The sequence below is a fragment of the Enoplosus armatus genome, chromosome 19 (assembly GCF_043641665.1).
Source record: "Enoplosus armatus isolate fEnoArm2 chromosome 19, fEnoArm2.hap1, whole genome shotgun sequence".
Classification (NCBI taxonomy): Eukaryota; Metazoa; Chordata; class Actinopteri; order Centrarchiformes; family Enoplosidae; genus Enoplosus; species Enoplosus armatus.
The window spans coordinates 21,087,219-21,115,053 of NC_092198.1; the positions used below are offsets into that span (position 1 = coordinate 21,087,219).

Sequence of the window (27,835 nt, forward strand, 5' to 3'; positions counted from 1 at the left end):
CATGCTTACTTTCTACTGCAATCACAGTGAGCAAATTCCAGGCTAGTCTTATGTTTCCCACAAAATGCCATTGCCATAGCAATTCTCAATTGCAATTCCCATTACAACCTCGCAATAAGCAGTCATATGCATGTAATTCATAGTCGACCGGGTTGTCTTGTGTCGTGACGGCAGTCTCTGTAGTTTTGTAGTCACCCCTCTGTCCCTGTCTCTGGCGACGTCTCGCTTCCCCCAGGCCAGACCTCCCCACCTGTCCCAGTCACCTACATCCACCTGCTCACCTGTTTCTCATTCCCCAACTATCTCCGACAGCATTTATACCGGCCCATCTCCACCTGCACCTGAACCCTACCTAAACCTTTTACCTGCCCCGTTCCTTTTGACCGTTGGTTTCCTCTGCTTGGACTTGCTACCCTTGCCCGTAAGCTAATGTTTCATTATTTTACCAATAAGTCACTGAACTGTTCCTGTCTGCCTATAGTTATGTCATGTACCTGCTTGACAGTTTTGTTTCTCCAAAGTAATATATAACCAATCAGAATGAAAAAAAAAATACACGTTGTAAAAAAACAAAAACAAACAAATTACCTTTTGAATTTGAAGAATTGTGAACTATAGTTTCTGATGAAGTACCCATATAAATTCTTGATTCATTCAAGCTTTTCACAAACTTTTTTTTTTTTATTAAAATTCCCCTAAAACTTCAATCAATAAGACATCAATTTGTATGTGTCACTTGGGTGGTTGTTATGTGCTCTGATTCCTGCTCCTCCATAATCTCCCCTGTGTCCGAGTAAAAGAATGTCCTAATTACAGCCATTTTAAAGGCGCGGGTGACGTCTTTTGATGTGATATTACCCTCCAATCCAATTAGCCCAACACTTGTCAACCTCACTCAGCAGTCATGGCTACTAGCCTGAAAGTTAGACCCAAGCCACTTACTGGTTCTCTCAAATTCACCATGGCATGCCTCTACTGAGTAATACGCCAGTCTAACTCGATCTCTATCTAAGTTTTATTTAGGTGTGAATGAGGTTTTCTGAAAAGGCTGGTGTCGGTTTTTCTGCTTAGCATTTACTCAGGGCCCATTGCATACTAACAGACAGCCAACACACCCACAGATAGTGAGAGTCCGTTGATTTTCTTTTCTTCTGGCCTTCACACAGACCGCTGGCAATATTTTAAATAACTTTTTAATCAAGGGTTTGCTTTTAATGTTGGTTTGTTGCCCCTACTTACGTCCTTGGGCGGTATTCTGTGTACTGTAAGGTCCCAAATAAATGTCAATCAGAATGATACATTGATGATGAGTATTGCCCTCTGAACAGCTTCAAAACTTTTAATGTGAAACAGGAAGTGTTGAGTTTTTATTGACGACAAACAGCAAAAATGGAAATAGAGGATTCTTACAAATGTGTGAGCATACTTGATCTGATATGATTGGAAGGAATTAAAGATTGAAGCCTGTCTATATTAGTCTGTCACAAATAATGGACTGATTCTATCTACAACATAGTTGAAGTAAAAAAAAAAAAAAAAAAAGGGCTTCAGCCAATATTTAAGGATTTACTGCAGGACTTCATGTATTTGAGTTTTGCTTGGTTGTGAAAGGCAGGCTCTTAAATTCATATGAATATTTCATCAATCACTGAAAACCTCTTACACTCTAATATACCCAGGATCCATCATTAAAAAAAGTCATCATTGGGGAAAATAACCACGATACTACATACTTTAAAACCCCCTTGAATGTTTGATATTTAGATTAGTGGTCATCATGAAGTTAGTGCAAGCTGACTGGAGCCGACAGGCTGTATAAAATATCAAGCACACTGATGCAGTACATGGCAGTCAGGTTTTGTAATGAATCAAGGACTCCCTCTAGTGGCCAAGTGATGACATACATACAGAAATGTTTTGGAGAACCCTAAAAACCTCCGTAACTCTGATGCTTCCACCTATGAAGAACAGCCAAAGGGGCCATCCTACCCATAATCAACATTAGAGAACACCAATACAAGATAAGTTAGGTTTGGGAAATAAATATTGCCATGGTGATGGCGGTGGGTGCAGATGCGGTGGCCTCCCTTACAGACCAGGCTCCACCACAACAGGCGGACTCTGTCTTTACATCAACAAAGCTTGGTGCTCAAACGTTGTCAAGGTTGATGGACAATGTTCTCCAGATGTTGGGTTTTTAATGTTAAGATGTCGACCATATAATCTGCCCAGAGAGTTCACCAGTGGTGAACCCCACCAGGGGAAATAATACCCTGGACCATGTTTACACGAACATTTGAGGCAGCTACAAAGCCCTCCCCGCCCCCATTTTGGACAATCAGACCACATTTCCCTTCTGCTTCTTGCTTGCTTCTTCTGCCCACTTACTCCCAGCTGATTAAAAGGGTCTAACCATCAGAAAAACCCCCCAAAACAGTTAAAGTGTGGACAGATGAAGCTACAGCAGCTGCACGGAACTGTTTGAGTGCACAGACTGGCGCATGTTCAGAGATGCTGCTACCCAGGAGAACCACATCAATCTTGAGGAATATACATCAGTGGCATGATCAGCAAATGTGTTTACGATGTGGCGATCACAAAGACAATAAAATCATTCCCCAACCAGAAGGCCTGAATGAATGGAGAGATGAGAGCTCTATCCAGAGCCGAAAGAGCTGCCCGAAGGATACTAAAAGACAATAACCACCTGACTACAGAGCAGCTTCTTTGCTTGGTTATGAGGCTCCTCAACTAAAGGTTCAAGGTACATTTATTTGTCATTCTACAACACAGGGCTGCACAATGACATTAAAGTTGTAGCCTCCTTCACGCCACACAAAGAGACATATACATATATACATATAAAGATATTTAAAATTACAATAGGATAAGAATGAAAACAATATATATAGTTACTTATATGCATATATTTATACAAGGTAGTAGAATGGCAATGTGCAAAGTTGAGTGGAGTCCCAACTCCACCGAGACGTGCTGATTCCGAGGACAGATGGGATGGACAGTGTCTGAAACACATCATTGATAACATGTTGAATAACACACCACAAAGTAAGTGGTAATAAACTCGTACATGTTAACTGTATGTTCTCTTTTTTGTTTTCAGTTTTGCAGTTTTGAACGAGTCAGCAGCAGCTGAGCGTGTCACAGGTCCATTATGTGGATCTTTTGTTTTAACTATGGAAAATGTACTACATATGTCTTGATGACATGCGCATATGTCAACGGTTGGTCAAGGATTACATCTGCTCCTATCTACCCAGCACACTGGACCCCACTACAGTTTGCCTACCGTCCCAACCAATCAACAGAAGACGCCATAGCACACATCCTCCACACCGCCGTATCTCACCTGGACAAGAAAGGGAGCTATGTGAGATTGCTGCTCATTGACTACAGTTCAGCATTTAACACCATAGTTCCCTCTAGACCTGTCACAAAGCTCAAAGACCTGGGATTAAACACCTCACTGTGCATGTGGGTCATTGACTTCCTGGCAGGCAGAACCCCAGGTGGTAAATGTGGGTAGACACACCTCTTTCACCCTCATCCTTAACACTGGAGCACCCCAGGGCTGCATTTTGAGCCCCCTGCTGTGCGCCCTGTACACACACGACTGTATAGACACTTTCAACTCCAGCACAAAGCGGGGCCCAAAGGAGCAGATGGTCGTTACTCGTCTGAGAATAGGACACACAGGTTTAAATCAAACACTCCATAGAATAGGCAAGCACCTTACTGGACAATGCATTCACTGCAATAAACTGGAAACAAGTCAAACAAGTACTGACAGATTGCAACAGGTATGATGAAGAAAGAAGGGAATTAATATACGTACTAAATGATGGAAACCACAATATTACTCTGGGGAATCTGCTAGGAAAGACATCATGGAAAGTATGCAATCGTTTAATTAGTTAACAGGACTAATAGAGAGAATTTGGTTGTGAGGCTCCTCGTTAGCAGCATCACGAGTGTCGGCAGTTGGCAACACTGGGCTGCGACTGGACAGGAGATGGCAGAGGGAAGTGACGGACCAGGAAGCAAGTTAGGAGAGATGGAAGTAGGTGGCGAGAGTTATGAAGAGTGGGATATAGTTAAATCGGATGATAGTGATGGCGACGGGAGATCAGCTGTAGTAGAAAGGTGGAGAGAGGATTACAAGGTAATTGCTCAACTTGTGCAAGAGGGGGCTTCTTTCGGTGAATGGAATCCAACTAACATTCATAAGTATGGAAATCGAAGAGGTAACAAGAGTCAAAATATTGAGAAATGGATCACTGCTGATGTGATATGTAAGGACGGAAGACAACAGGGGAGAGCAATCAGAATGAATACAATTGTATGATTATTATATAATAAAATGGCAGGAAAGTGACTTGTGACAGAAAATTCGTCAGAGCAGTTGTCACAGGGATTGTGATAAATGTATCAGCAGATGATGATGATGAAGGAAATGTAACAAATGCAAATGTGAGGCCAAACATTTGAAAGCAAACAGAAATGGGATTGAATTTGATAAGATGGTGTGTTGTAAAATGTTGGCACACATGATACATGATACACTGGGCATAGTGCTGAGATAGTGCCTGTTTCTAAAACCAGGAAAAGACCCCTCAGATCTAACTAGTCACAGACCTATTACCTTAACTTCCCATTTATGTAAAAACATGGACCAAATGGTCACAGAGAGATTAACATATTTCCTAGACAGTAAAGCTCTTTGGTCGAATACAGTGGATTCCGTATTGTGCTTAGAATCAGACATCAGGAAAGCGCAGATCAACCAGGACGTAGTGACAGCTGTCTTGTACGTGGATGACGGGACTCTGTGGGTAAGAGGCCGCAATGTATCTTTTGTCAATAAGAAAATGCAAGCTGCAATCATAATAAGATCTGGCACATCATCATTTAGAACAGATATTATCAACGAAATATTCCTTATCAGACATCCATTAGGACAGAGGCACAAACCGCATGGCAGGGATATTGGGATGATAATGAAACTGGACATCTAGACATCTATAATATACACAGACATGTGCTGTGCTTATTACTCGTCTGAGAATAAGTCATACAGTTCTCAGCCATACATTATATAAAGTAGGCAAGCACCCAACTGGAAAATGCACACTCTGTAGCCAACCAGAAACAGTCAAACATAGTAGGACATACATTATCTAGAAAAATCACCTTCATCAGTCACTAAGGAAGACAAAACACCTTGACTTCTCTGGTTGTTAGGTCTCTTGGGGAAAATAACAGGCAAGATATACATATATATGTATGCGTCTTTAAAAAAAACAAAACAGATTTAGCTAACATAATCTACTGGTTTTTTTTTTGTTTTTTCCTTACACCATTATCTTGTTCCACGCTCTAGTCCACTTGGTGGCGGTAATGCACCTATAAGCTGGTTTGCCAACCGCCGTTAAAACACAAAGAAGAAGAAGGTTCACCCACCCCCCAGCTTTTCCCAAAACAGAGCAAACATTGCGCATTTTCAATCAAAGTGTATTTGTCGTTGAATTTGCGAGATGAAACACAACTCGAACGTCCCGGCTTTCCTCACTAAGTTGTGGACGCTGGTCGAGGATGCAGACACCAATGAATTTATTTGCTGGAGTCAGGTTAGTTAACGCTAAGGCTGTATATGCCGTTAGCATGCTAGTTGACAAAACAGACAACTAGCTAACGAACGCTAGCTCGTGAGATTAGCCTTAAAGTTAGCGCAACGTTAGCATCTCGTCACACCACACAGTTGGGGTTCAACAACCGTGCGCTTCACGCCACGTGTTGGTTTCAGCATAGAGAGCGACCAGCAATCGTTGGCTGAAGCTACACATGAACCGTTAGCTAGCCATTCTCCTTCATTGTGGATGCTACCTTCTTGTTAGCTAAGACAAATCGGCTTTCTGCGTCATGCCAGCATCAGTTCATCTTTGACTTTTTGGCCGAGTCACTATAAAGCTTGTCTGTGTTTTATTTTAGAACTGCTTCGAGGCGTGGAGTTAAATTTACTCACTAAAATAGACCCAGTAGACCTCCGAGTAGCTGTTCTGACTGTCATGGTGGTGTTGGTTGTTTCCAGGAGGGCAACAGCTTCCTAGTGTTGGACGAGCAACGCTTTGCCAAGGAGATCCTCCCCAAGTTCTTCAAGCACAACAACATGGCCAGTTTCATCAGGCAGCTCAATATGTGTAAGACTGCATTCGCCACTTCCACTTAGTTTGTACACATCAGGGCTCACTAGTCAATGCTTTCCAGTGGGTTTAGAGTGGCCCAGAGTGTCTGCTGGATAGAGCTGGATTCTGGCTGAGTTGGGTTAGTCTGCTGCCACACTCATAACCCAGATGGCTGGCAAGTAGTGACACACAGCCCAGTAAACCTATACTGCCAGAATGAGTTTCAATGCAAGGATGAGAAGCAGGTAAGTAGCCCAGGAGGTGGTTGTTCTGGTACCATCCCACCTCTCCACTTGGCCAGAAAGCAGGGACAGAGGCAGGCAGGGCTGCAAGTGATGATCAGTTAATCGGATCATAATATCTTGATTAACTGACTATTTGTTTTGTCTATAAAATGTCACAAAGATGCCTTCTTTATAATTTCACTCAGTCCAAGGAGATGTGGTCAGATGTTTTATTCGGCCAACAGTCCAGAACTAAAGGATATTCAGTTCGGTAACATAAAGGACAAAGAAGAGCATCCTATCCTGAGATTTAGCAAACTGATACGAACGAACAATTAATCAATACTCAAAATAGTTGCCAATGATTTTTCTGTTTCTCAACTAATCGTTGCTGGTCTAGAAACGGGGTTTATCCAATGAAAAATGGAGCTGCATAGATGCTGGGGCACAGTGTAAACATTTTATCGGCTGTTGCTGGCCAGAGTTACTTTGTATTCAGCAGCAGGAGACACACTCAGTTGAGTGCTGAATCTCTTGCTTGGTATTATTTGTTTATTTTGTTAGTTAACTATGACTGAATAATAATCCATGAACTGTGTTCCTCTGTTTTATCCATTACATGAGACCAAACTCTCATGTGATTCCACTAAGTAGTGGGCAATATGGATAAAATCCTCTATCACAGTATTTGTAGTTTTGTATTGCAACATTTCCATATCATATCGTCATAGAGTTTCTGTGAATCAGAATAATTTTTATGGATAAAATAACCAGAATGGAATGTGGTCTGGTTTTGGACAACCCAGTTCTAAATCACATTAATGCAAAAACCATATAAAAATCCAATATTGACACAAAACAGTCCTCTTTAGTGATTTGCATCATTGCACAAAATAGCCTCAATACAATCAGAGATGCTAAAGTGATAGTTACCATGGTGTAAACAGCATGTCAAAATCACATGTGACGCATTTATGGTATATCGTCAAATGGTCCAACTGTAATTCCACTGAAAGTCGATGAACGGCCCTAACCAAGTTTTGATTGGTTATTGTGTTTTATGGTGCACATAAGCCACCAAGTAAAAGATCATAAAAGAATATTACAGAATACACAATCGTTACCACTATAGCAATATAAAGATAGCTCTACTTCATGATGCCCTCTGATCATGGGACTAACCCAGGTACTGGGTAGCATACATACATTTAGGAGGGAGTGTTTGTTGCTGTTTTTAATGTGTTTACCTGTGTGTGTGTGTGTGTGTGTGTGTGTGTGTGTGTGTGTGTGTGTGTGTGTGTGTGTGTGTATATGTATGTATGTATGTGTATGTGTGTGTGTGTGTTCAGATGGATTCCGTAAAGTGATGCACATTGACACAGGCATTGTGAAACAGGAGAAGGACGGTCCAGTGGAGTTTCAGCACCCCTACTTCAAACATGGACAGGACGACCTGCTGGAGAATATCAAGAGGAAGGTGGAGTCATCTCTCTGTTAAGTTGTCAACAGAATTGATATTTTAAAAATGTAGCCAAAGGTCCCCTTGACTCAAAGGGATTCCTGGCAGTGCTTGCATAGGTAGCTGCCATTACTAAAACATACCAAACCTTGACTGGATGAAAAAAATCAACAACTCAAAAACCCTTTTCACTGAGGTCAGACACTGCTGAACGCAGTTCGAACGAAGTGACATTCGCTTGCCAAAAGCATCATCCTGACAAACTGCTCAGCTGTTCTTCAAGGACGCACTGACATTTTGGGAAACAGACTTGTTTTGACACCGAACCCAGAGTCAGTCAAGGGAATCCATGTTTGTTTCATCTCTTTCCAGGACAGAGCAAGATTTGCTAAGCCTCGTTTGGCGCAAAGACTGAGCTCTGGTACTACACATTTGATCAATCAGTTGTAGGGTGTTTGTATTTTTACAGACAAGTTTAAGACTTAGGAAGACTAGGTCAACTTGGCAGGAGTGAAATTTAAAGCTTGTTCCTAAATATTCTCTCTTCATCAAGACATTCAACCCCTCTATCTGGTTCCTTTACTCGTTTGCTGGCCAATGTCATGTCTTGCGAAACTCACAAATATTACTTTTACATTACAGTTTTGCTGTAAACACCAGCTTTGATTGTAATTTCCGACTTTCAGGTTTCTAATGCTCGGCCAGAGGACAATAAGGTTCGACAGGAAGACCTGACCAAGATCTTGGCGAGTGTCCAGAGCGTCCACAGCAAGCAGGAGAACATTGATGCCAGGCTGGCAACACTCAAGAGGTGAGTCTAAAGCTCTGCACAGGTCATCCCAGAAAAAAATAGAAATAAAATAAAATTATATATATGGAGCTGCTCAACTGTAGTACGGCTAGTTCGAAAAACATTTTCAGGCACATAACTGGGTTTTGTGTAAGCTATCTTGTGTTTATTTTTACCATCGTCCCATTTGACTTATAATCAGACTTAGGTTTAGTTACAACACTTTAAGCTAATTGAATAAGGCCTGCTGCACTCACTCGATTGCCAGAGTTGCATCTGCCCTTTGTTAGATAACCTTGCTTTATTTCTGGGACATCTGGATCTGTTTAGCAGGGATGAAATCCACCTCAGCAGGTCAGGATCCCACCTGTTGTCTCTTAATATACAACTAGCTCTACATTCCCGCAATACCACTAGTCTAGACAGACTGCACTGTATAAACCTAGACAGCACACTTAATATATCTGTCATAGTAAATATACCAAATACTATCCTAAAACTGTACACACACACACACACACAATAGAACCTTTTTACCCAAATTTTCTGATTTAATTGTGGGTGTGGGTTTAAAATATGACAAGATAATCAAGGTGATTTCACTCAATGAATGGTAAAGAACACTGATGTCAGATGTCGCTGATGAGATTTCCAACCATTATGTTTCCAACCGAGCTGCCCCACTGTAACTGTAGTTTAGTTAAGGAAAATGAACGAAATTTGCAACCCTAGGACTAACAAATAAAATAACAAACAAATGAGTTGATGTTGTAACTAACTTATCTCTGTCCCACTATTCTCTTGACATTTTGTCATCTAAATTCTTCAAGGAAGTATTAATCTCTGTTAGCCCTCCATCATTGTCGGTAAAATCCCTTTCGTCTGGTTGTTCCAAGTCACTTTCAGGTTGCCTCTGTTCAACCGCTTCTTCTGCTGACAAAGTGTCTGATTGTGCTCCTCTGGCCTGTTGAGCAATGTTGGGGTTTTTCTCCCTTTACATGCTCCCTTTAGGGCACATTATCCGCCAGTTTGGCTGTGTCTCTTACCATTGCTATGCTGATGACATCCATTTGTATGTATGTGGAACCTGGCAAACTTTCAAATCTGCCCATTTTACAAAATTGTCTGAAGGATGTCTGAGAGTTTCCCGCAATGAAAACTGAAGTCTAGTCTTTGCACCAAATCAGACCTTTGAAATTTTACATCAGCTCTGAGGTCCCTTGGGTTTTAACTGAAAGGTGGGTTCCAGAAACGTAGGGAAACATCTCAAGTCAGTTATTCATTCCTGTGATTTTCTTTTAAGAAACATCAAACTGCATCTCCTCAATCGTTCAAACAAACTGAACAAATTGTCCAGTCCTACCACCAATACAATACAACATTACCGCAGAGTGGAAAAACACCCTCTGGTAACATGTCAGCAACTAGCATTAGCACATTAGCATTGAAAATTTTCATTGAACAAGATCAGAGTGAAGCTACAGTAACTCATAGGAGACGGGGTTAGTTCTGTTAGTCCATTCTCTCAAATTAATTTTAACATGTTTTGTTGTTCAGGGAGAATGAAGCTCTGTGGAGGGAGATCTCTGAACTGAGACAGAAACATGCCCACCAACAACAGCTCATCAAAAAGGTGAGCACTACACTGCACCCTGTCGGTTTACACCTTCTGGAAGTGTTTTCACATACGTGTCTCCTGTAAATCAGAATAAGTTAATTTTCTGAATTTTTCTGAAAGAAATTGGATTGTAGCTCATAAGGGTAGTTAAAACCTAATCTAAACAGTCTGTCAGATTACTTTTTGTTTTTAGGGTATTTATACTCTACTATTTGCACAGGCTTGTTTGAGTCATTATGAGGTGGACTGTGCATATTAAAAATACCAACAGTCATTTTATGTAGTGCAGATGTGAACATTTTTATGGCATTGGATTGATTAGTTTAACAGGTGTTATGTTCATCATTTGACATCTGAGCTGCACATCCATTTGCGTTATCTGTACAATCTCACAGACTGTTCTTCTTTTTTCAGCTGATCCATTTCATCGTCACCTTGGTACAGAACAACCACATCCTGAATTTAAAACGCAAAAGGTGGGTTCACACTGTTACATCCTTCAGCTGGGATTAGAGTGAGAGCACTGGTCCTTTTTTAAATGACTGACCCTCCAAACTCCCTCCAGAGAAGCATTGATGAAGAATATGAATGATGAATAAAAACCTGTTTCATGCTAACATGTATATTTGGATGGGAGTTCACTAGAGCCCGAACGGCACTGTATTTGTGGGGCCGATACCATTATTAGAGAGTAAAAAAATTCCGATATACATATATATATATATTTTTTCTTTATATATACAGAATATACACATAATTATATATTTGAACTGGAACCAAACTAGTTTGCATTGCATGTTCTCTTCTATATTCTTTTCTAAATAGCTTAATCAAATCTAATAAGTGAGGTCGCTGGCGAAACGTCTGATGTCCTCTCTACACTTATCAATCTAGCTGTGAGATTCATGCTACAGCTTTGTTCTTCACCATTATTTCAATGGATTGATCTCAAACCAGAAACTCTTGTCTTCTTGCTTATCGAAACATTTCATCTTCAGCAATATTCCGCTGTTAACGTGCAACGGTCACAAACATTCACTCATGGTTCGCTGCCGCCAAGTCAAGATATGAACAGCGCCTCTGTTGTAAAGGTTCAGGGGAAAGTTTCAACGTATCAGGAAAAAACAGACTTGTTCGGTTTGGAGGGCGAACCAAGCTGTGAGTCCTAAACAAAGTGGTTTGGTGTGAATACATGTAACGTTACACTCCTGTGAATGGGCTAAGATGCTCACACGTTCGCTTCTACTCAACTGACATGATATTAAAATAGCTACGTGGTTAGCTAGCTAGCCAATGTAGCAAACAAGTGTCATTCTAATACCTGCAGCGCACTCTACAGGACAAGCTATGAAATGACACCACTTTTAAGTTACCCCAGACATCTTTCTCAGCATTATATACTGTAATAAATGTTTGGAAAACAAATATGCCGACATCCAAATGCCTGTGATAGGCCATTATTGGTCGATAAAATGTGAGTGTGCTTTTAACTGTAACTATTGTAGCTGTCTCACCTTATTTGATGGTCATTATGATTATTAATTTACAATGATAAAATGAAAAGAAATAACATCTTTAGCTTTGTTAAAGCTGTAACCAGCAAACATTTGGAGTTTTTACTTGACTCACGTGATCTGTCATTGAAATATTTTTGTCTTGCACAAGCTCATTGTAAGTCAGCTAACCGTTTCAGCACTCTAACGTGATGTAAACTCTAGTCTGTGTAAACTTCACATGTTGATGTGTCGCCCTCTTTTTGACAGGCCAATTCTCATGAACAGCAATGGAAAGAAGCCCAAATATATTCATCAGATCTATGACGAGAAAGTGTGTGTGGAACAGGTCAGTAAATGGCAGTAGCTGGTGACATAAACATGGGCAGTATTACCTATAGTGAACACTTGTGAATCAGTTACTTCTCATAATTGAACATGGTTATTTTTTGGGGGTTTTTAAGTACATAATATTGAACATGTGACGTGTCCAGATTCTGACTGCGTGTGTCCTGTTTTAGTCGTCCGTCAACAGTCTGAACAGCGTGAAGGGCTCCGAGATGTCAGATGACGTCATCGTCTGTGACTTGACCGAGAATGATGCCGAGGTGACAGCAGAGATCACAGAGGGGTCACCCAGAGCCTACGAGCAAGGGTAAGACCATTTACCTTTCACTCCCCAAGTGACATTCAGACTGCTCTACTTCTTTCAAATTGCCACTTGTTATACATGAGGGTCTATTAAGCCTTGTTTATGCTTGCGCAAGCAGGCCACCGTAGGTGTTGCGTGAGCTTTTGAGATTGCACAGAGGAGTTTATGCTTAAACGGACGATCCGTTGCAGTATTCTCCGAAACTAAAATAACAAACAAGTGGAAGGTCGTCATAAACAAACATGGCTGCACTCTGCACTAGAGCTAGTTGTTGGTGAGGACAAATGTATCTGTTTTTTATCTATTAAATGTGCATGGACGCCCAAAATCATGTCATTGCGCCATGCTGAAGGCTCCGCAAGCATGCAAGGTCGTGCACCCCTACATTTTTGAAACCATGTGACGAGACATTTCAACACGGACCTCTGTAAAACTAGACTGGCCGAGCTGGTACGTCATTTTAAGCGCCTCTACGACCTCTTCCGTGAGAGTCCACAGGGACAGCCACATGATTCTGAACTCATGGAGAAAGGCCGCCACCACATTTAATAGTTCTTGAACCATCCGTAACTGTTCAATCCATAAAAAAATCAAGTAGTCTGTCATCATTTGCACTCCACTTCCATCAACTTAGTCAGTCGGCCTGAACCAAAATGTAAAAAGGGCAAGAAGTCAGCCAACACATCAGCTGTTACCAGAAAGGCCCTATAAATCACTGGCAAGACACAGTGTTTTAAACCAAAACAGTGTTGTTGTTTTTTCTGCTCCAACAATGACCCTGAGCGTTGTTGGACTGTTGGATATTCGTTGGATAGTTTTGTTCAGTCACCAGGCTAACGGCCTATCTTTGGCGATTTTTAATTTACTGGCAAATTAATTCATCTCCAAATATCAATCATTTTCTTTGCAGTGAATTTTAGAGGGTAGCCGTTCATGAGACCCTGCATGGGCATGGTAGAATTCATTCACTCCAATTAGAGTACAATTTACGGAGGAATTAAAACTGTGAGCCACAGCGTGCATTATAAATACAAATAGTAAAGCTGTAAAATAAAAATACTGCAATGCAGTTCATAGTTATTAGATTGTGTAGTCTTGCTTACAGTAGAAGGATTCGCATCAGTTCATTACGTACAGTGAAATGGTCTAACATGTAAATTTATTCCGAGTAAACCCACATTAAACGTAATATGTTAAGAATACAAGCAAATATGGCTAAATATCAACATGTAAATAATATCCAACAGCAAAAATGTGTTATTATGCAAAATGATCGCAGTCAGCTCAAAATAAAGGTGATGACGTGTGAAATAGCAACTCTGGGAACTGTTGGGTGTCGTGGGATGACTTTGTTTTGATTTGGCGCCATAAAGAGAAGAAGTTGAGCAGTGGGAGGGGATCCTTTACCGCAAAGCCAGTGTATTCAGTCTCTTTCTCATTGACGTGCTGTTCGAAAACGTCCTCCCTCAGCGACGTCGAAATCGTGGAGGTAGAGCTGGACAGCTGTGCGGTGCTGCCCACAGAGACGGAGGTGAGCACCACTGCAGCGCCGGCGGCAGACGACAACCAGAGGAGCGGCGCTTTAGACGGCAGCGGGCCGACTGGCAGCGGCGTCCTGCGGCTCAATAAACCCTCAGGCCTGAGTCTGGAGGACCCCGTCAAGATGATGGACTCCATACTGAACGAGAACGGAGCGATATCACAGAACATCAACCTGCTGGGCAAGTAAGTGCCAAGCTTGACAATAATTGAAAAACATTGAAACACAGCAATAGAAGACAACAGAAGTAAAAGCAGCATGAATTTAATACCACGCAGATTCTAATTGCTGGATCACAGTGACATTTGGAGGGATATTCCACAGCATTTGTTTTTACTCGTATCTTGTAGTTTTTTATGCTGTAGCCGTTAAGTACATATGATCTGAAGGTCCCTCCAGCCGGCCAACCATCTGCCCTGCACCATTAGTTATTCTGGAGCAAAGGAGACTAGTAAGAGATGTATCTTTTTAAGCCAGTTTAATAAGGAATGATCTCAGCTGTGTCAGTCAGGCCTTCCATGTGTTTGCAATAACAACAAGAGTTGTTGGATACTGATGGAGTGAGTGTGTGTGTGTGTGTGTGTGTGTGTGTGTGTGTGTGTGTGTGTGTGTGTGTGTTGACAGGGTGGAGCTGATGGACTATCTGGACAGTATCGACTGCAGTCTGGAGGACTTTCAGGCCATGCTTTATGGAAAACAGTTTGGCGTTGATTTTGATGCCCTGGAGGTAAAAAAAAAAAATGATATCACTTACACGCCGATCAATACCTCCTCAGCCTCAACACGGCATATCTCCTCGGCTTAAAGTTATATCATAAAGATTTCATCCGTCTTTGACGAGGCTCGCACAGGGACACGTAGAACACAAAAATACACAGTACACACAGTGCCAGACAGCATGTATACATATATATGTGTATATATATACTGCTGGTCATACACTTGGAAGATACCCACTTGATTTGTAACTTAAGACAGTTGAAGCCTCTATATTAGTCTCAGCTGAACTTCAGGATTCGTTTTTTTTTTACTCAGAACGAGGAACTGCGGATTCATTGGAGTCACGTTAATAAGGGATAAAAAATAATCCACATGTCTATTTTTCAAATCTAGGCTGTTATTTATTTATTTATATTTATATGTTGTCGGGTGTGAAGCTAGTTATTCATTTATTTATTTTTGTATTCATCGTGTCTTTTCAGGAGAGTGTGTGCTCCAAAGAGAACAGCGCTCAGCTGAGCAGAGGCAAGACGGAGGAAGACAACACAGGTGAGCCGAGGACACTTGCACTACTGTAATTATCACAATGTTGCTTTTTTTTTTTTTTACATCGAACAAAGTACAGCTGAAACGGGGAGTATGACAAGCGTTGTCGTGAACACACTGGGGCTGCGCGACTATGGCCAAAATGATAATCACGATTCTTTTGATCAATATTGAGATTCCGATCATTTATCGCGATTATTTATTGATTTTTAGGGACCAAATATTTTTTATTGCGCTTTCATATTCAAATAAACGTAGTGCTGCTTTAAGCTAATGTACAAATCTTTTGCATCAAAATAAGACTGGTCCTCTGGACCAGTGGACAGGGACGGGGATTCAGTGAAGCGACATTAGCGACGTTATCTTGTGTTCGTCAGACTGCAGTTTGTGGTGTTTCGCACTCTTTGCATATGATTTGCTCTTTCTTACACTTGCTTGTTTCAAATCCGGAATCCTTCCGAACAACAATGACGATCGGTTTCGAAGGACGAGCTCTTCGCCTTCTGTTCCAGACATTTGACTTTCATTTTGCCCGTCTGTTACTCCTCTACTCTGGACTGCAGCCGCAACCTCCAGGACATTTTTTGCATCTCCCCAAAAGCAACATTTGTACGTTTGTACAGCGCTAAAACAAAGTGTGGTGATGAGACTACCTCAAAAAACATCTCAATCGCTCCCTGGTAGCTGGCTGTTAGTTTAGGAAGCACTCTATTTGATATGCACGGGGTTTTCTATGAGCGGGCTGCGCATTTTAAACATCAATATCGCAGTCGATCGTCTTCATTTATTTGCGGGAAGCCAAAATCATGATTGAGATTATTATTCCATTAATTGTGCAGCCCTTGAACATGCGGCTGCTAATTCTCTCATAGGCCGCTCAAAGATGCGAGGACACCCAGGCTGAAGATCCTGCCTGTGCCGCATCCAGCAGTTACTGCACGCTGTCCAATTACGCATTAATTACACAGCTTCTGGATTGTTCCAAAACATATTCCCTCGTGGTGTTTTGATGGTGGAGAGCGCTGCCCTCCATACAAGAAATGATGATGGTGTTCACAGTCAAAAGATTTAGGTGATTTTTGGGGTCACTTTCCATGTTGGACTCCTCCTGTGTCTTGTGTTCAGATAAGCAGTTGATCCAGTACACGACCTGCCCCCTGCTGGCCTTCCTCGATGGCTGCTCTCCTTCATCAGAGCTGGATCTGGGCACCAGCTCCTCCAACACCCACCTCCAGCCCTCCTCCAGCCCCGGGGCCTCCGTGGAGGCCGAGCCGCCCTCCGAGCTGCTGGACACCAGCCTGGAGCCGAAGCAGCCGACACGCAGCTCCCTGATCCGCCTGGAGCCTCTGACGGAGGCAGAGGCCAGCGAGGAGACGCTCTTCTACCTGTGCGAACTGAGTCCTGCTGGACCGGAGGCCGACTCTGAACAGCTGGACAGAATGTGAGGCAGGAATGGGACTGCGTGATGGCTATGTTGGCTCGCCACAGACTACATCCCTCCATCCTCCAGATAGTACTGAATTTGTGTGTTCATATTCCCTCACCTCTGTGGCCTGAGGTGTTTGTTTGTTGAGAAGCAGTAACAGATCTAGAGAAAGCACCAGGCTGGTGGTTTGTGCGACCTACTCATTTTACATTTAAGACTTTTGCATTGAAGATGACACTTGAGTTACAGAAATGCACCACGTTTTCATCAAATACGATAATAAAGGTTGAACAACCTCTGGAACCTCTTGTCCCATCAACATCGACACCCCTCTCTTCATACACCCACTGTGCTGTGCCAAAGATTTGGGCCAAACGGTTGACTTGTATAAACCTGTTTTATGGGAACCATGTCCTGCATCATGTGTAGTGCCCCCCCCCCCCAAGACAACAAACATTACTGCCATGTATCTGAAAGCAAAATCTTTTGCTTTATCTTGATGATAAAGAGTACTTGTACTTTGTACAACGTCAATGTTTTCTTCAACGCAATGGTTCTCAAATGTAAAAAAAAAAAAGAAGAAGAAAAACACACGAGAGGCCCAAAACTGTCCCTGGTGTAAGCACCAGGACCTGGATTTCCAGCCCACAGCTTTGCCCTGCTGCGCTGACGGTTTTACCTGCTCTTCAGCATCTGCGCCACGTCTGGCCGCACGGCATCAGCAAGGCCCTCGCCTGAACCTGCAGCTGAACATTTTTGGATGTACCTCCTGAAAAATCTATTCTGATTTGTGTTGTATCTTTTGCTACGTTTCTGTCCACCGGCACTGCAACAGTCCCTTCAGATGGTGTTCGCGTTCAGCCTCTCTCCTCTCTTTGACTTCCGCAAAGTGAGTTATGTTGATGATTTCACAAAAGCCTGTTCATTAACCTGTTTTAAACAAGCATCAGATTTGTCCAAAGTAATGGTCTGCATTCATTTAGCAATATAATATATAACTGAATGGTCTGGGCGTCAAAGTTCATTCTTGGAAATGGTCTTTAAAAAAAGGTAATCTCCACTTTCACACAGCAAGCTTCAGCCAATGTGATTCTATCTTGTACCTTGTCGGCAAGAATAAAATGTCCCTCATCGTTACAGTTGCTGTTCCCGTCATGGCGGCTGTACAGTAAAAGTATTTCTGCCCTCTATATTTGCCATGCGAGGACCAGATCCAACAACGCACCGATCCTACTAATGAGGATTGTGCGTGTGTATCCTGATATACACCCAGTTGCCACTTTATTAGGGCTAACACTAATGCAGTCTAATGCGACAGCCCTCCGATAAATCCACCCTCACCATGGTCATATTGTTCAGTTTTTGTGTTTTTATGATCATTTCAGAGACTGAAGTTTGATATCAATGGTGTGTAAACGCCTCTGTGTGAATGGGAGTTGATGAGAACAATGTCGGAATCACCTTATTGGCCAAGCATGTGTACACAGTACAGCAGGGCTCCGTCCGCGGGTCTAAGTGGTCGAGGCAGTACACACCGGGTCCATATATCCGAGATGTATTTGGGAGCAAGGCCGTTGAAGGATATCATAAGAGTCTGAGTCTGATCAAAATGGCCACTGATCGGACCATGGGATGTGCTACCATTGTCCAAACAAAGTCTTTGTGTTTTCTTGAGGTGTATTTATCGATTGAGCAAACGAGAACAAAAAGAAGGCACGGCTCCTGCTGCCTCTTTTGCTCTGGTAAAAAAAAAAAAAAACACAAAGACCCTCCCAGGTGCATGCTGGTCCCATACCTGCCTAACTATTCCAAACCAGAGGTGCTGCCCAGCTCCTACTGGTTTTCCTGCATATACCAAACCTCTTTCAGGATTGGTTTGACCAGGTCTTGATCATGCAGCTGAGCTTTGGGGTCATGCGCTGGTTACCTCAGGAGGGAGGTTATTTGTAATTGGCCCGTCCAAAAAAAAGCATTAACGACATTTAGATATGGGGTGGGAGATTTGTATCGCCAGGATATGGAGTAGATGAATCGATATGGACGATAACAGACAGAGCCAAAATGATATTTAAAAGGGATAAGATGGGCCCTGGATAAGTAATGGATATGGATGGTGTTTGCGTCTTATTCAGTGAATGCACGAGAGTTCATTAAGACCTGGCTTCAAGATTAATATTGCCGTCGCTCGTTCTGGATTGGACCTGCGACGGGCAGTTTCCAGCGGTTCTGTTGTCACTGTAACTACTGATGTCCCATGAGGGATGGGCCCATGAGGAGACGGATGACATGAGCTCTGATTAGTTTAGTTTCAGTACTAACGATAGAACGCGTCTCCTGCGGCCCGAATGAAATATATTTACATGTAATCAATGACAATAACCCACAGGACACACATTAGAACTACTTTTTTCCCCTGAAGAAATAGTCCCCAATTTCCCTATTGGTAATTTTTAACCCTGAACTGTAATTTGACAAGACAAAATGTCTGAAAACTGATGAGGTTCATGATGTACAGTTCATCTACGGAGGCAAGAAACTAAAAACAGGCGTCTTTCCTCAGTTTTATTAAACGAGTTACAATATACTGTTACACGTGGAGAGAAAAATCATTGGGATAAAAGCACAGGTGAGACGATCAAACAAATGCACAGCCACAATATGTCTGCCAAGTCTGTGGGAAACTACGTGCTAAATGCTAAACGCTACCAAATAACTTATCGAGAAGATTTCAAACTATCAGTTTTACATTTAAAGTCAAAATTCAAATCAAGAAGCAACAGAAACAGGAGCGCCTGTGTTGTGTATGTGCAAGCTGCAGAGTAAACACATGACAGCAGGTAACTAGAATACCACACACACACACAACGGTACACAGCACTGGTCAGGCCTGGTGATGGTACTAGTTAGTGAACTACAATCTGCTCTCTCTCAGCACAACTCCAGTCCACCCGACAACAGCAGAAGCGGCAGTTTGTCCCTTCTTTTCCATGTAACAGTGTTTCCATGCGTAAATACTACAGTCAGAGCTCAGCTGTTGCTGCGCACAGGGGGGTGGGGGGGAACACCCATCAAAGCCACCATCATCGTCCTCAGAAAAGCTTCAGATACAGCTACTGTTAATGTCACATCAAGTTTTAAAAAGGAAAAGCATGCAGCTCTGTCTTTATAGAAAGAAAACACAACACTAGGGATACACAGGATATATTTACAATGGCAACAGCATGGGGAACCACTGCAGCAGGCTGCTGAGGATTCACAATGACGTTACACCAGAAGAGACTGGGCTGCGGTCAGGGCTGGGACCGGACACATTTCAAAACAGCCTCGTTGGCTCTTGGTTCATCACGCAGCCGCCACTACATAGTCCTGGAAAAACCTCCAGCCAGTCTGAGCGCAGCCCCGGCCCCCCTCCAGAGGTAACTGATGCAGGGTTAGCGACCTACTGTTTTTACTGAAACGAAAACACAGGTGAGGCAGAGCATGAATGTGTGTGTGAGTGGTGGGACAGCGTTGCCGTGTTTCAGTCAAAGTCTCTGTTGACCAGAACCAGCGGAGCCACCAGAGTCCACACGTAGAGGGCGATGCAGATCCAGCTGGAGGATATCTTCACCCACACAGACGGCCACTTGCTGGTCATGGCCTCGTAGTTGGAGTCGGGGCTGCAGAGAGAAAGGGGTGAGGGATCAGTGGACAGAATTATAATCAGTCATCAGTCTGGATCGAAAGAATAAACAATACTAATATTCACGAGATTTGACCACAGGACGGCTCGGCTGCCGTCCGATCAGAGCCGTCCTGTAGGCCTACAACTTAATAAAGTGAACGGAATTTAGTTTAAAAAAAAAAGACATTAAAGATTTTAGTTTTTGTTTAGTTTTCTTTCTTTCTTTCTTCTTATTTGGGTGAAGTGGCACTTGAATATCTCTGTGGCTGTTCTGGACAGACCTCAACTGGCCATGACTGAAACGCTGAAGTGGGTTATTTAGAGGCATGTTCCCTTCTGCCATAGAGCTCCATTGTTGTCCAGAAACTATTAAAAAAAAATCAGTGAGCCACACTGTTTGCACTGGGGGACATGTTCCTTCATTACCATGAACACACACACACACTGTAATTTATTTGGACTCAATCCCACATACACCGTTCTGCTGCCCCAAATACTCACTAGAGCACCATATTTGGATTAATACGCCGCTGAAAAATAGTCCCCAACAAACGCAGTATTTCTGCACTAGTTTGAGTACCCTTGCTAAAAGCTACACTTGTCACTGATTGAAAACAGCAGCAGACCGCGTGGCAGCACTGTGATGCAGCCACAGCAGCTCCCGTATGAGGCCCACCTGTACCAGTTGGTGAGCGTCATCATGATGTAGAGGGACGCCAGGAACAGCATGAAGTGGAAGAAAGAGTAGGAGTAGGTGACGCCGTCCTTCTCATTGTCCACAGCTCTGTTGAGACCACCGCCCTCCTCAAAGGTGTCAGCCTGAGGCCCGTCCTCGATCAGAGCTGACTCGTCACTGGTCAGAGTCAGCTTGTTCACCTGGGCGTTGGACGAGTTGCGAATGCTGATGGAGGCCACAGAGGAAGAGAGAGAGAAAGAGAGCATGGTGCTTTCAGCTGCCTGATCAATCACAAGTTGGTGATTGCAATTCTCTCACAAGTTGACAATTTAAAAAAAAAAGGACTTCCTCACCTGGAGTAGAGGACACACATGAGGAAGAGGATCAATCCCACGATCCCCTGGGCATCCCACCACTGAACCACGTGGTCCTGACCTGTAGGACTGGTGCTGTTCAGCCCGATAATACCCAGAAGGCTCGGGTTACATTTCCTGTCTTTGAGACACAAGAAAAGAGTCAAAACCAGTCACGTCACTGACTGGTTTGTGCAGGCAGAGCTGTAGGGGTTAAACTGGAAGCGTTGGTGCTGGCCAGAGTCTTTGTTCCAGCCAACCCTACAAAAGGACCCAGGACGCCAGCAGACAACATAAGACACAACGTTCACCGCTCAATAATAAACCCAGTTAGACCACCAATGAAGGGGTCGTTATTAGAGATGTTAATAATCAACCATTAAACAGTTAAAAAACATTATTAATAGCCACAGTGTTGCTCCTGAGCACCCCTCATCAAGCGAATGTTAATGCATACATGCTCCACAGCATGAATGAATATCTTACCAGGCTCATTGGTCATGGCAGACCAGGTCAGGTACATGGTGTACAGGGTGACCAGGGAGGACTGCAGCAGGCCAGACCTGGGCTGTGACTCCTTCACACAGAGAACAGCAGGCATTAGTAGGAAAATAAGTGGCACGTGGCGGCACATTCTAAACGATAGCAGCTTCTGTCTAAACAACGTCTTTCCCCTCACTTGGCTCTGTGATCGATCCCACATGCATCGTGCAACCGCGAAGCCACACAACATCCTGTCCAAATGATTTTGCTGGGCCACCTCACATACAACACTCTACACTGTAACACTCAGCTTCAGATCTTCAGCACTCGGATTTACAAAGTGAAAATGTAAGTGTGTCTTGGGTTCACGTTAAGTACCATCCGTAAAACATGCAGCAGGTGAAAATCCTGCAGAAAATAAACAAGAGAATCTGCTGAGTCACAGGCCACCCCTGCTCAAACACGAGGGCAAAAGAGAACTGGTGTGAACCTGGATCTGAGGCAGGATGGACATGACGGAGGCAGCGACGCAGAGGAGCATGTTGATGCTGATGAAGACCTTGTTCTCGGTGCAACCATCGGAGTGGGTGTAGTAGATGTAGAACATGACCAGAGACACCAGAGACAACAAGTAGTTCACCGCGGTGACGGACAGCAGAGCTGTGGACACACGGCACAATGTCATTACATGCTGTGGTATTAAAAACAGGCGGCATGTGGCAGGTCCTTCGCCTGAAAATGCTCAAATCAATTCCATAAACGAAGACCATTTTAAACAAAGAAAGCATCGAGTTGTACAGAACATGATGGAACCAAAGTCATTTATCTGTGCAGAGCTGCAAGGGGAGAGACTGAAAGTCCTTTTGCCAGGACCAGTATCCTTTCCCGCGGGGGATACAGTTCAGCCCGACAGGTGTGTCACTTAGCAACATCAAAGAGAGTCTCCTTGTGTAATAGCCCCCTCAAGTGGGTAAAATTGTAATGGCAACCAAATCAACCAAACCTCAGAGACTTCTGTGTTTTGATCATTGACCAATCAGGGACACCCCATCCCGTCAGGAGGAGCTTGGTATGAAAGGGTTAAAAATTGATGTTGGGGAGGGGGGGTGTTGTTGTTGTTGTCCTGCAGTCTGAATACATGTCTTCCATATGTTTAGCCTCCTCATAATAACGTTGTCACCTTACCTGCGTACCAGCAGCGGGAGTTGCCCTCCTCCATCTTCTCCACCCAGGACTCGTTCCAGGAATGGGCGAAGTCGATGAGTAAAACCAGCTGGATGAGGATGAAGCAGAAGGCTCCGGCCATGCCGACATAGAACCACACTGTGGAACACAGGGAACTACTTTACTACGCCGTCACAACAGCTGCAGGTGTATATGCGGCCACCTTACTCTTACTGCCACCTGCCTTGAACTGACCTGAAAACCAGAATGAAGACACAAACCCATCTAGACCTGTTCTGTGGAAACTACGTTGGCCAGAAAAGGCTTACTCTTGGTTTGCAGCACAGACATCTCAACAATGTCCAGAAGACAAGACCACATGTCTCTATGATTAAGTACTCAGACGAGCTAAAGGACTGAATGCTGAAGCTAATAAAAACGATTCCCATCAGACGCCGTCAAAATGCAGTGTCGCAAAACTCTGGACAACATGGGATAGACAGCAACAATATGTACATACACCCATGTCGTTATCTTTCAAAAAGGTACAGCATTATAAATCAGAGGTGCTGTCATATGCAGGATAATCCCAGTAGGGTCTACAATGAACAAGAGTAGTTACCAGTGGTGAAGGGGCCTTCTGAGATGAAGAAGGATCCAATAGTGATGGCAGCAGCTGCTGCGAACTTAAAGAACCAAAACCTGTAATAGACAAAAACAAATTGAAATAGCTAAATATTATGTAGTTCCCTGACAACGGTTCTTAGATCTGTCTCTGGCAATGTTCAAGCAAAAATGCCAATCATCTCCTCATTCCAACTGAATGTTTTGTGCATTTTAGATGGTTGGTCGGACATAACGAGTACTTGGGTTTTTTCCCACATTTTATAGACTAACAAACTGATCATTCAAAAGAATGCTGGACAGATGAATCAATAATCAAAATAAGGATTAGTGACTGCCCTAGACTGAAGTGACCTTCCACTCCCTCTGTGGCCACTGGGTGACGGCCACAGATGGTGGTAGAAAAGGCCCTGAACAATTGGGGATAAAGCTTGAGCTCATTGGTGGATGGACGGAGGTGGACTCACCCGTTGTGCAGCGCAGCTCGGGGGTCCTGGCTGCTCTTGACTTTGATCATGAGCAGAGAGAAGAGCAGGAAGAACATGGCCATGCCGAAGCAAACGCGGTACACAGCCTTGTAGCCGACCAGCACGTCGCAGTTGACGTGACCCTCCACACCAGGGATGGACGAACCCATCCCTCCTTCGCAGAAACCTGGAATCTACAGCGGCACACAGAACAGAACTTTAAAAGGGGACCTATATTGCTCATTTCCAACTCTATATTTTCATTTTGTGATTCCACTAGAGTAGCTTTGCATGATTCACAGTTAAAAAAAAAGTCCTGATTTATCTTCTACTGGCCCGTCATGCAGCCCCTCAGTTCACCGTCTGTCTGAAACAAGCCGTTTGAGCTCCTGTCTCTTTAAGCCCCCTGCCCCCTAAAAGCCCACTTTCTTCTGATTGGCCGGCCAAATTCCGGAAGTCCAAGGAGGGGAAGCACCCAGAGCTTCTGATCTCGTCTGTGCCTGGAGCAGAGTTACCATATAAGGCGGTTGAAAAAATTGAAACGGAGTGTTCAGAGCAGTCTGAAGCCTGAGTTTTTGGCTCACAGGGATTACTTTTGCATACGTTTACCTCATTATTACTTTCTTCTGATTGGCCGGCCAAGTTCCAGAAGTCTTTGGAAGAATTTACAAAGGCAGGGCCTTCAAGATCAAACAGAAACATCAACTATTACCGCTATAACATAAAATATGTTTATGTTATAAGAAATTAGTAAAAAAACAAAACAAAGTGAGAGTTTGTGTCTCAGTGTCATACACAAATGTAAATCTAAAATGTGAAATATCTTTCTTTTTTTTTTTTAAATGCATAACGCCACCACTACTATCACATTGACACTGAGGACCCCTACAACAGCCATCCTGACTGTGGGGTGTCATCACAGAAGTTGTGTTAATTAGGAGCAGCTGTGATTCACCGCAGTATGAGTCAGCTTTTAAGCTAATAAACAAGTGGAATGTATTGTGTATCATCTCCACATTAATGTGCATTTAAAAACATGAGGCAAAGGAGAAAAATGTGCAGGAACAGATGTGTCCTACATCAGGAACAACAGGGGGAAATGTGAACTCTGAACGTGCAATGCACAGAAAAAAACATGTTTGCATGTATTATAGAGTCCCTTTAAGGTAGAATTTGATCATTTCTGTGTGTGAGACCAGGTTTACATATTTTATGCATACCCCGAAATGTTCATATTTCTGTGATGCAAGGTTTTGGCGTCAAGTTTTGCTACAACTTTCTCACAATAAAAGTTATCACACACCTACCACATTTAGCAATAAAAATGCAAATAGGTTAGGGTTCCAGTGCCGGTGGTTCTTGAACCTGATATCAATAACGTGAGAAGTCACAGCAGAACTATGGTTGTTCATGTGTTGTTAATTCCCCTTCTGTGATAATTCACTCAGTTGGGTATACTGTACATGTAATTCTACGGAGCATACCTTCTTGAGCTGCCCCTCCATGCCGGGCATCAACATAATACACGCAATGCCTACTCCCAGCAGCAGGAAGAAGGCGTAGATGAGGCGAGTCACTGTCGAGTTATTTCCACTGGGGCAGCATCGACACAGCAGACAGGGGGCGCTTCCGCACAGGCACGGGATCTGTACACAAATCAGTATTAGTGCTCATTACAGAATCAGAGTCAGAATCAGAAATACTTTATTGACCCCGGGGGGGGGGGGGGGGGGGGGGGGATTATACAGTACTGGTGCTCCCATTCCAGAGTAGAAATGTAGCATCAATTTAGAAATAAGAGTATGTACAAAAATGTGCACTCGTGACATTACTCACTAGTCATTGCTCTTATTACTAGATAGACAGACAGGCAGACAGATAGATCAATAGAAAGATGGATGGATGGATAGATAGACAGACAGACAGAACATAAACAGCCTAGCAGTCAGCCTTAAAACCCGGGTTATTAATGGACCTCGTTAGGTAATAGCTTTATCTGGGCAGATCTGTTGCTGTCTGTCTGCCTGTCTGTCTGCCTGCCTGCCTGCCTGCCTGCCTGCCAGCTGATACCGGACTCTGTTTACATGGCTGCAGTGTTGCAACAGCTGACGTCATGACGTTCCCCGGGCTGCTTTGTTGACATCATCGGCAGCTGCTTGTTTACAGCGTTCACAAACACGAAAGCCCCAAAAACACCACCTCGGACTGCTGCAGCACCGATGCGGGTTTAAGGGCCGTTTTAAAGGCTCGGGGCTCGACGTGTGTGTGGTATTCAGGCCAACTGGACCCCAAACAAAGGCAGCTGTCATGTAGCGTTAGTTTGCTTCCTTACTACACGAGCCAGTGAGCTGTCCACAGTATGAACTACATTAACTGCATTAGGACTACAAGTGAACAGTAAGGAATGCTAACTAACTTAGCTCCATTGTGTTTACTGACGACTGTCTGTCTGTCTGCGGCCTGCCGCTTTGTGTTATTGCGCAGTCATGACCGCAGTAGAAACGCAGCAGCTAAAGACAGCAGTAACACACACACACACCGAGACACAAAGGCGCGCGGCACCTACCCAGCTCGCCATGGAGCACAGTCCCAGAACGGCACCCATGATGGCTGATGTTCGTCCTTTTCTGCTTCAGCGTTGACCAGACGGCTGCTGCTCCCAGAAGATGGATGATGCGTTCCCGTCACTGCTTAATTCTTCTTCTTCTTCTTCTTCTTCTTCTTCTGACACGGGGCCCGGCGGTTCACATGCAAGGGGGCGTGTTGCTGCCCCCTACAGGACGACTGCAGCACTCTCAACTCAAACATGCGACACACCAAAAAAAACAGTGTCTCACAATAAAACTAACAGACGCCTTACAATAATTCCAGGTGAATATAAAACTAATAACGTTTTCTTTAAAAGAAAAACATTTATGGAGGATTTAAATCAGAATCAGAATCAGAAATACTTTATTGAGCGTCTCATTTAGTTACATTTAGTTTATTGACCTTTCAGCATTATCACAGGTTCATAAAGACAATTGTCATTAAAAACACTAAATTATTTTACCATTACAATAAGACGTCAATGCTAAATAAACCACACAATTTGAAATAAACTAAGTTTAAAATTCCAATTATCTAAACTAAAAAAAAAAACTAAACTCTCTTTTCACAAGTCTGAAATCTAAAATCTCTCAGGTCCTCTTCAGTGATTGGAGAGAGGTCAGATGTCAGCGCTTGACCTAAATATGGAACTTCATGGTCATGTGATAACAGGTGGTTGTATATGGGGGAAGATGGTAGCTCCTGTCTCCGTCTCTGTTCAGAGATGGTCTCTGGTGTTGGTAGTGAATGTCTTCCTTGATCTTTCTCCGGCGGTCCACTCACTCCTGGTTGATGACCTTTGACCTCTTTCCAGTGGATGCTGTGAGTGGTTTTGTTCTGGTCTGATTCTGATGTCTGTTTTTTTTTCTCTTGATGTTTCACTGATATAGTCTTTCCCACAGCTGTCACTGTCATGTGATGTCGGGATGATGTCACACACCACCAGTCTTCCTTTCAGGTGGGGTGCTGTCCTTAGCGTTGACCAGTAGAGATCCTAAGGTGTTGAATGGTTTGTGGTTTAGTGCTGACTCCTTGTGACTTGAAGACTGTGGTTAGATGTTCTGACAGTTCAGCCTTGTAAGGGAGACACACTGGGATGCTTCTGGTGGTCCTAGTTGAGTTAGCAGTGTCCATCCGCTGTCGA

General features: G+C 43.4%; 2 protein-coding genes across 2 annotated transcripts; one reads left to right on the top strand and one right to left on the bottom strand.

The window, feature by feature from the left end:
* Nucleotides 1–5,555: 5,555 nt before the first annotated feature.
* Nucleotides 5,556–17,792, top strand: hsf2 (heat shock transcription factor 2). Its single transcript, XM_070925659.1, has 12 exons — nt 5,556–5,648; nt 6,110–6,218; nt 7,777–7,904; nt 8,573–8,697; nt 10,234–10,309; nt 10,709–10,770; nt 12,058–12,136; nt 12,309–12,442; nt 13,910–14,164; nt 14,604–14,706; nt 15,182–15,248; nt 16,371–17,792. Exons 1-12 carry the CDS (start codon nt 5,556–5,558, stop codon nt 16,688–16,690), a joined length of 1,551 nt encoding a protein of 516 aa, XP_070781760.1. The 3' UTR covers nt 16,691–17,792.
* A 1,427-nt stretch (nt 17,793–19,219) lies between these two features.
* serinc1 (serine incorporator 1) lies at nt 19,220–26,786 on the bottom strand. The gene is made up of 10 exons (XM_070925442.1): nt 26,669–26,786; nt 25,587–25,748; nt 24,103–24,296; nt 23,634–23,713; nt 23,033–23,170; nt 22,338–22,507; nt 21,851–21,941; nt 21,365–21,506; nt 21,012–21,236; nt 19,220–20,330 (listed from the first exon to the last, which is right to left on the bottom strand). Exons 1-10 carry the CDS (start codon nt 26,705–26,707, stop codon nt 20,192–20,194), a joined length of 1,380 nt encoding a protein of 459 aa, XP_070781543.1. The 5' UTR covers nt 26,708–26,786; the 3' UTR covers nt 19,220–20,191.
* Between the last annotated feature and the right edge of the window lie 1,049 nt (nt 26,787–27,835).

Excerpts from the sequence above, each read along its gene's own strand:
- hsf2 (XM_070925659.1), top strand. The coding sequence starts at position 5,556 with ATGAAACACAACTCGAACGTCCCGGCTTTCCTCACTAAGTTGTGGACG. Across the intron at positions 10,771-12,057 it reads CTGAATTTAAAACGCAAAAG|GCCAATTCTCATGAACAGCA; the intron begins GTGGGTTCACAC and ends TCTTTTTGACAG. Across the intron at positions 14,165-14,603 it reads AACATCAACCTGCTGGGCAA|GGTGGAGCTGATGGACTATC; the intron begins GTAAGTGCCAAG and ends GTGTGTTGACAG.
- serinc1 (XM_070925442.1), bottom strand. The coding sequence starts at position 26,707 with ATGGGTGCCGTTCTGGGACTGTGCTCCATGGCGAGCTGG. Across the intron at positions 23,171-23,633 it reads AGAAGGCCCCTTCACCACTG|TGTGGTTCTATGTCGGCATG; the intron begins GTAACTACTCTT and ends TGTGTTCCACAG. Across the intron at positions 22,508-23,032 it reads CTCCCGCTGCTGGTACGCAG|CTCTGCTGTCCGTCACCGCG; the intron begins GTAAGGTGACAA and ends GTGTGTCCACAG.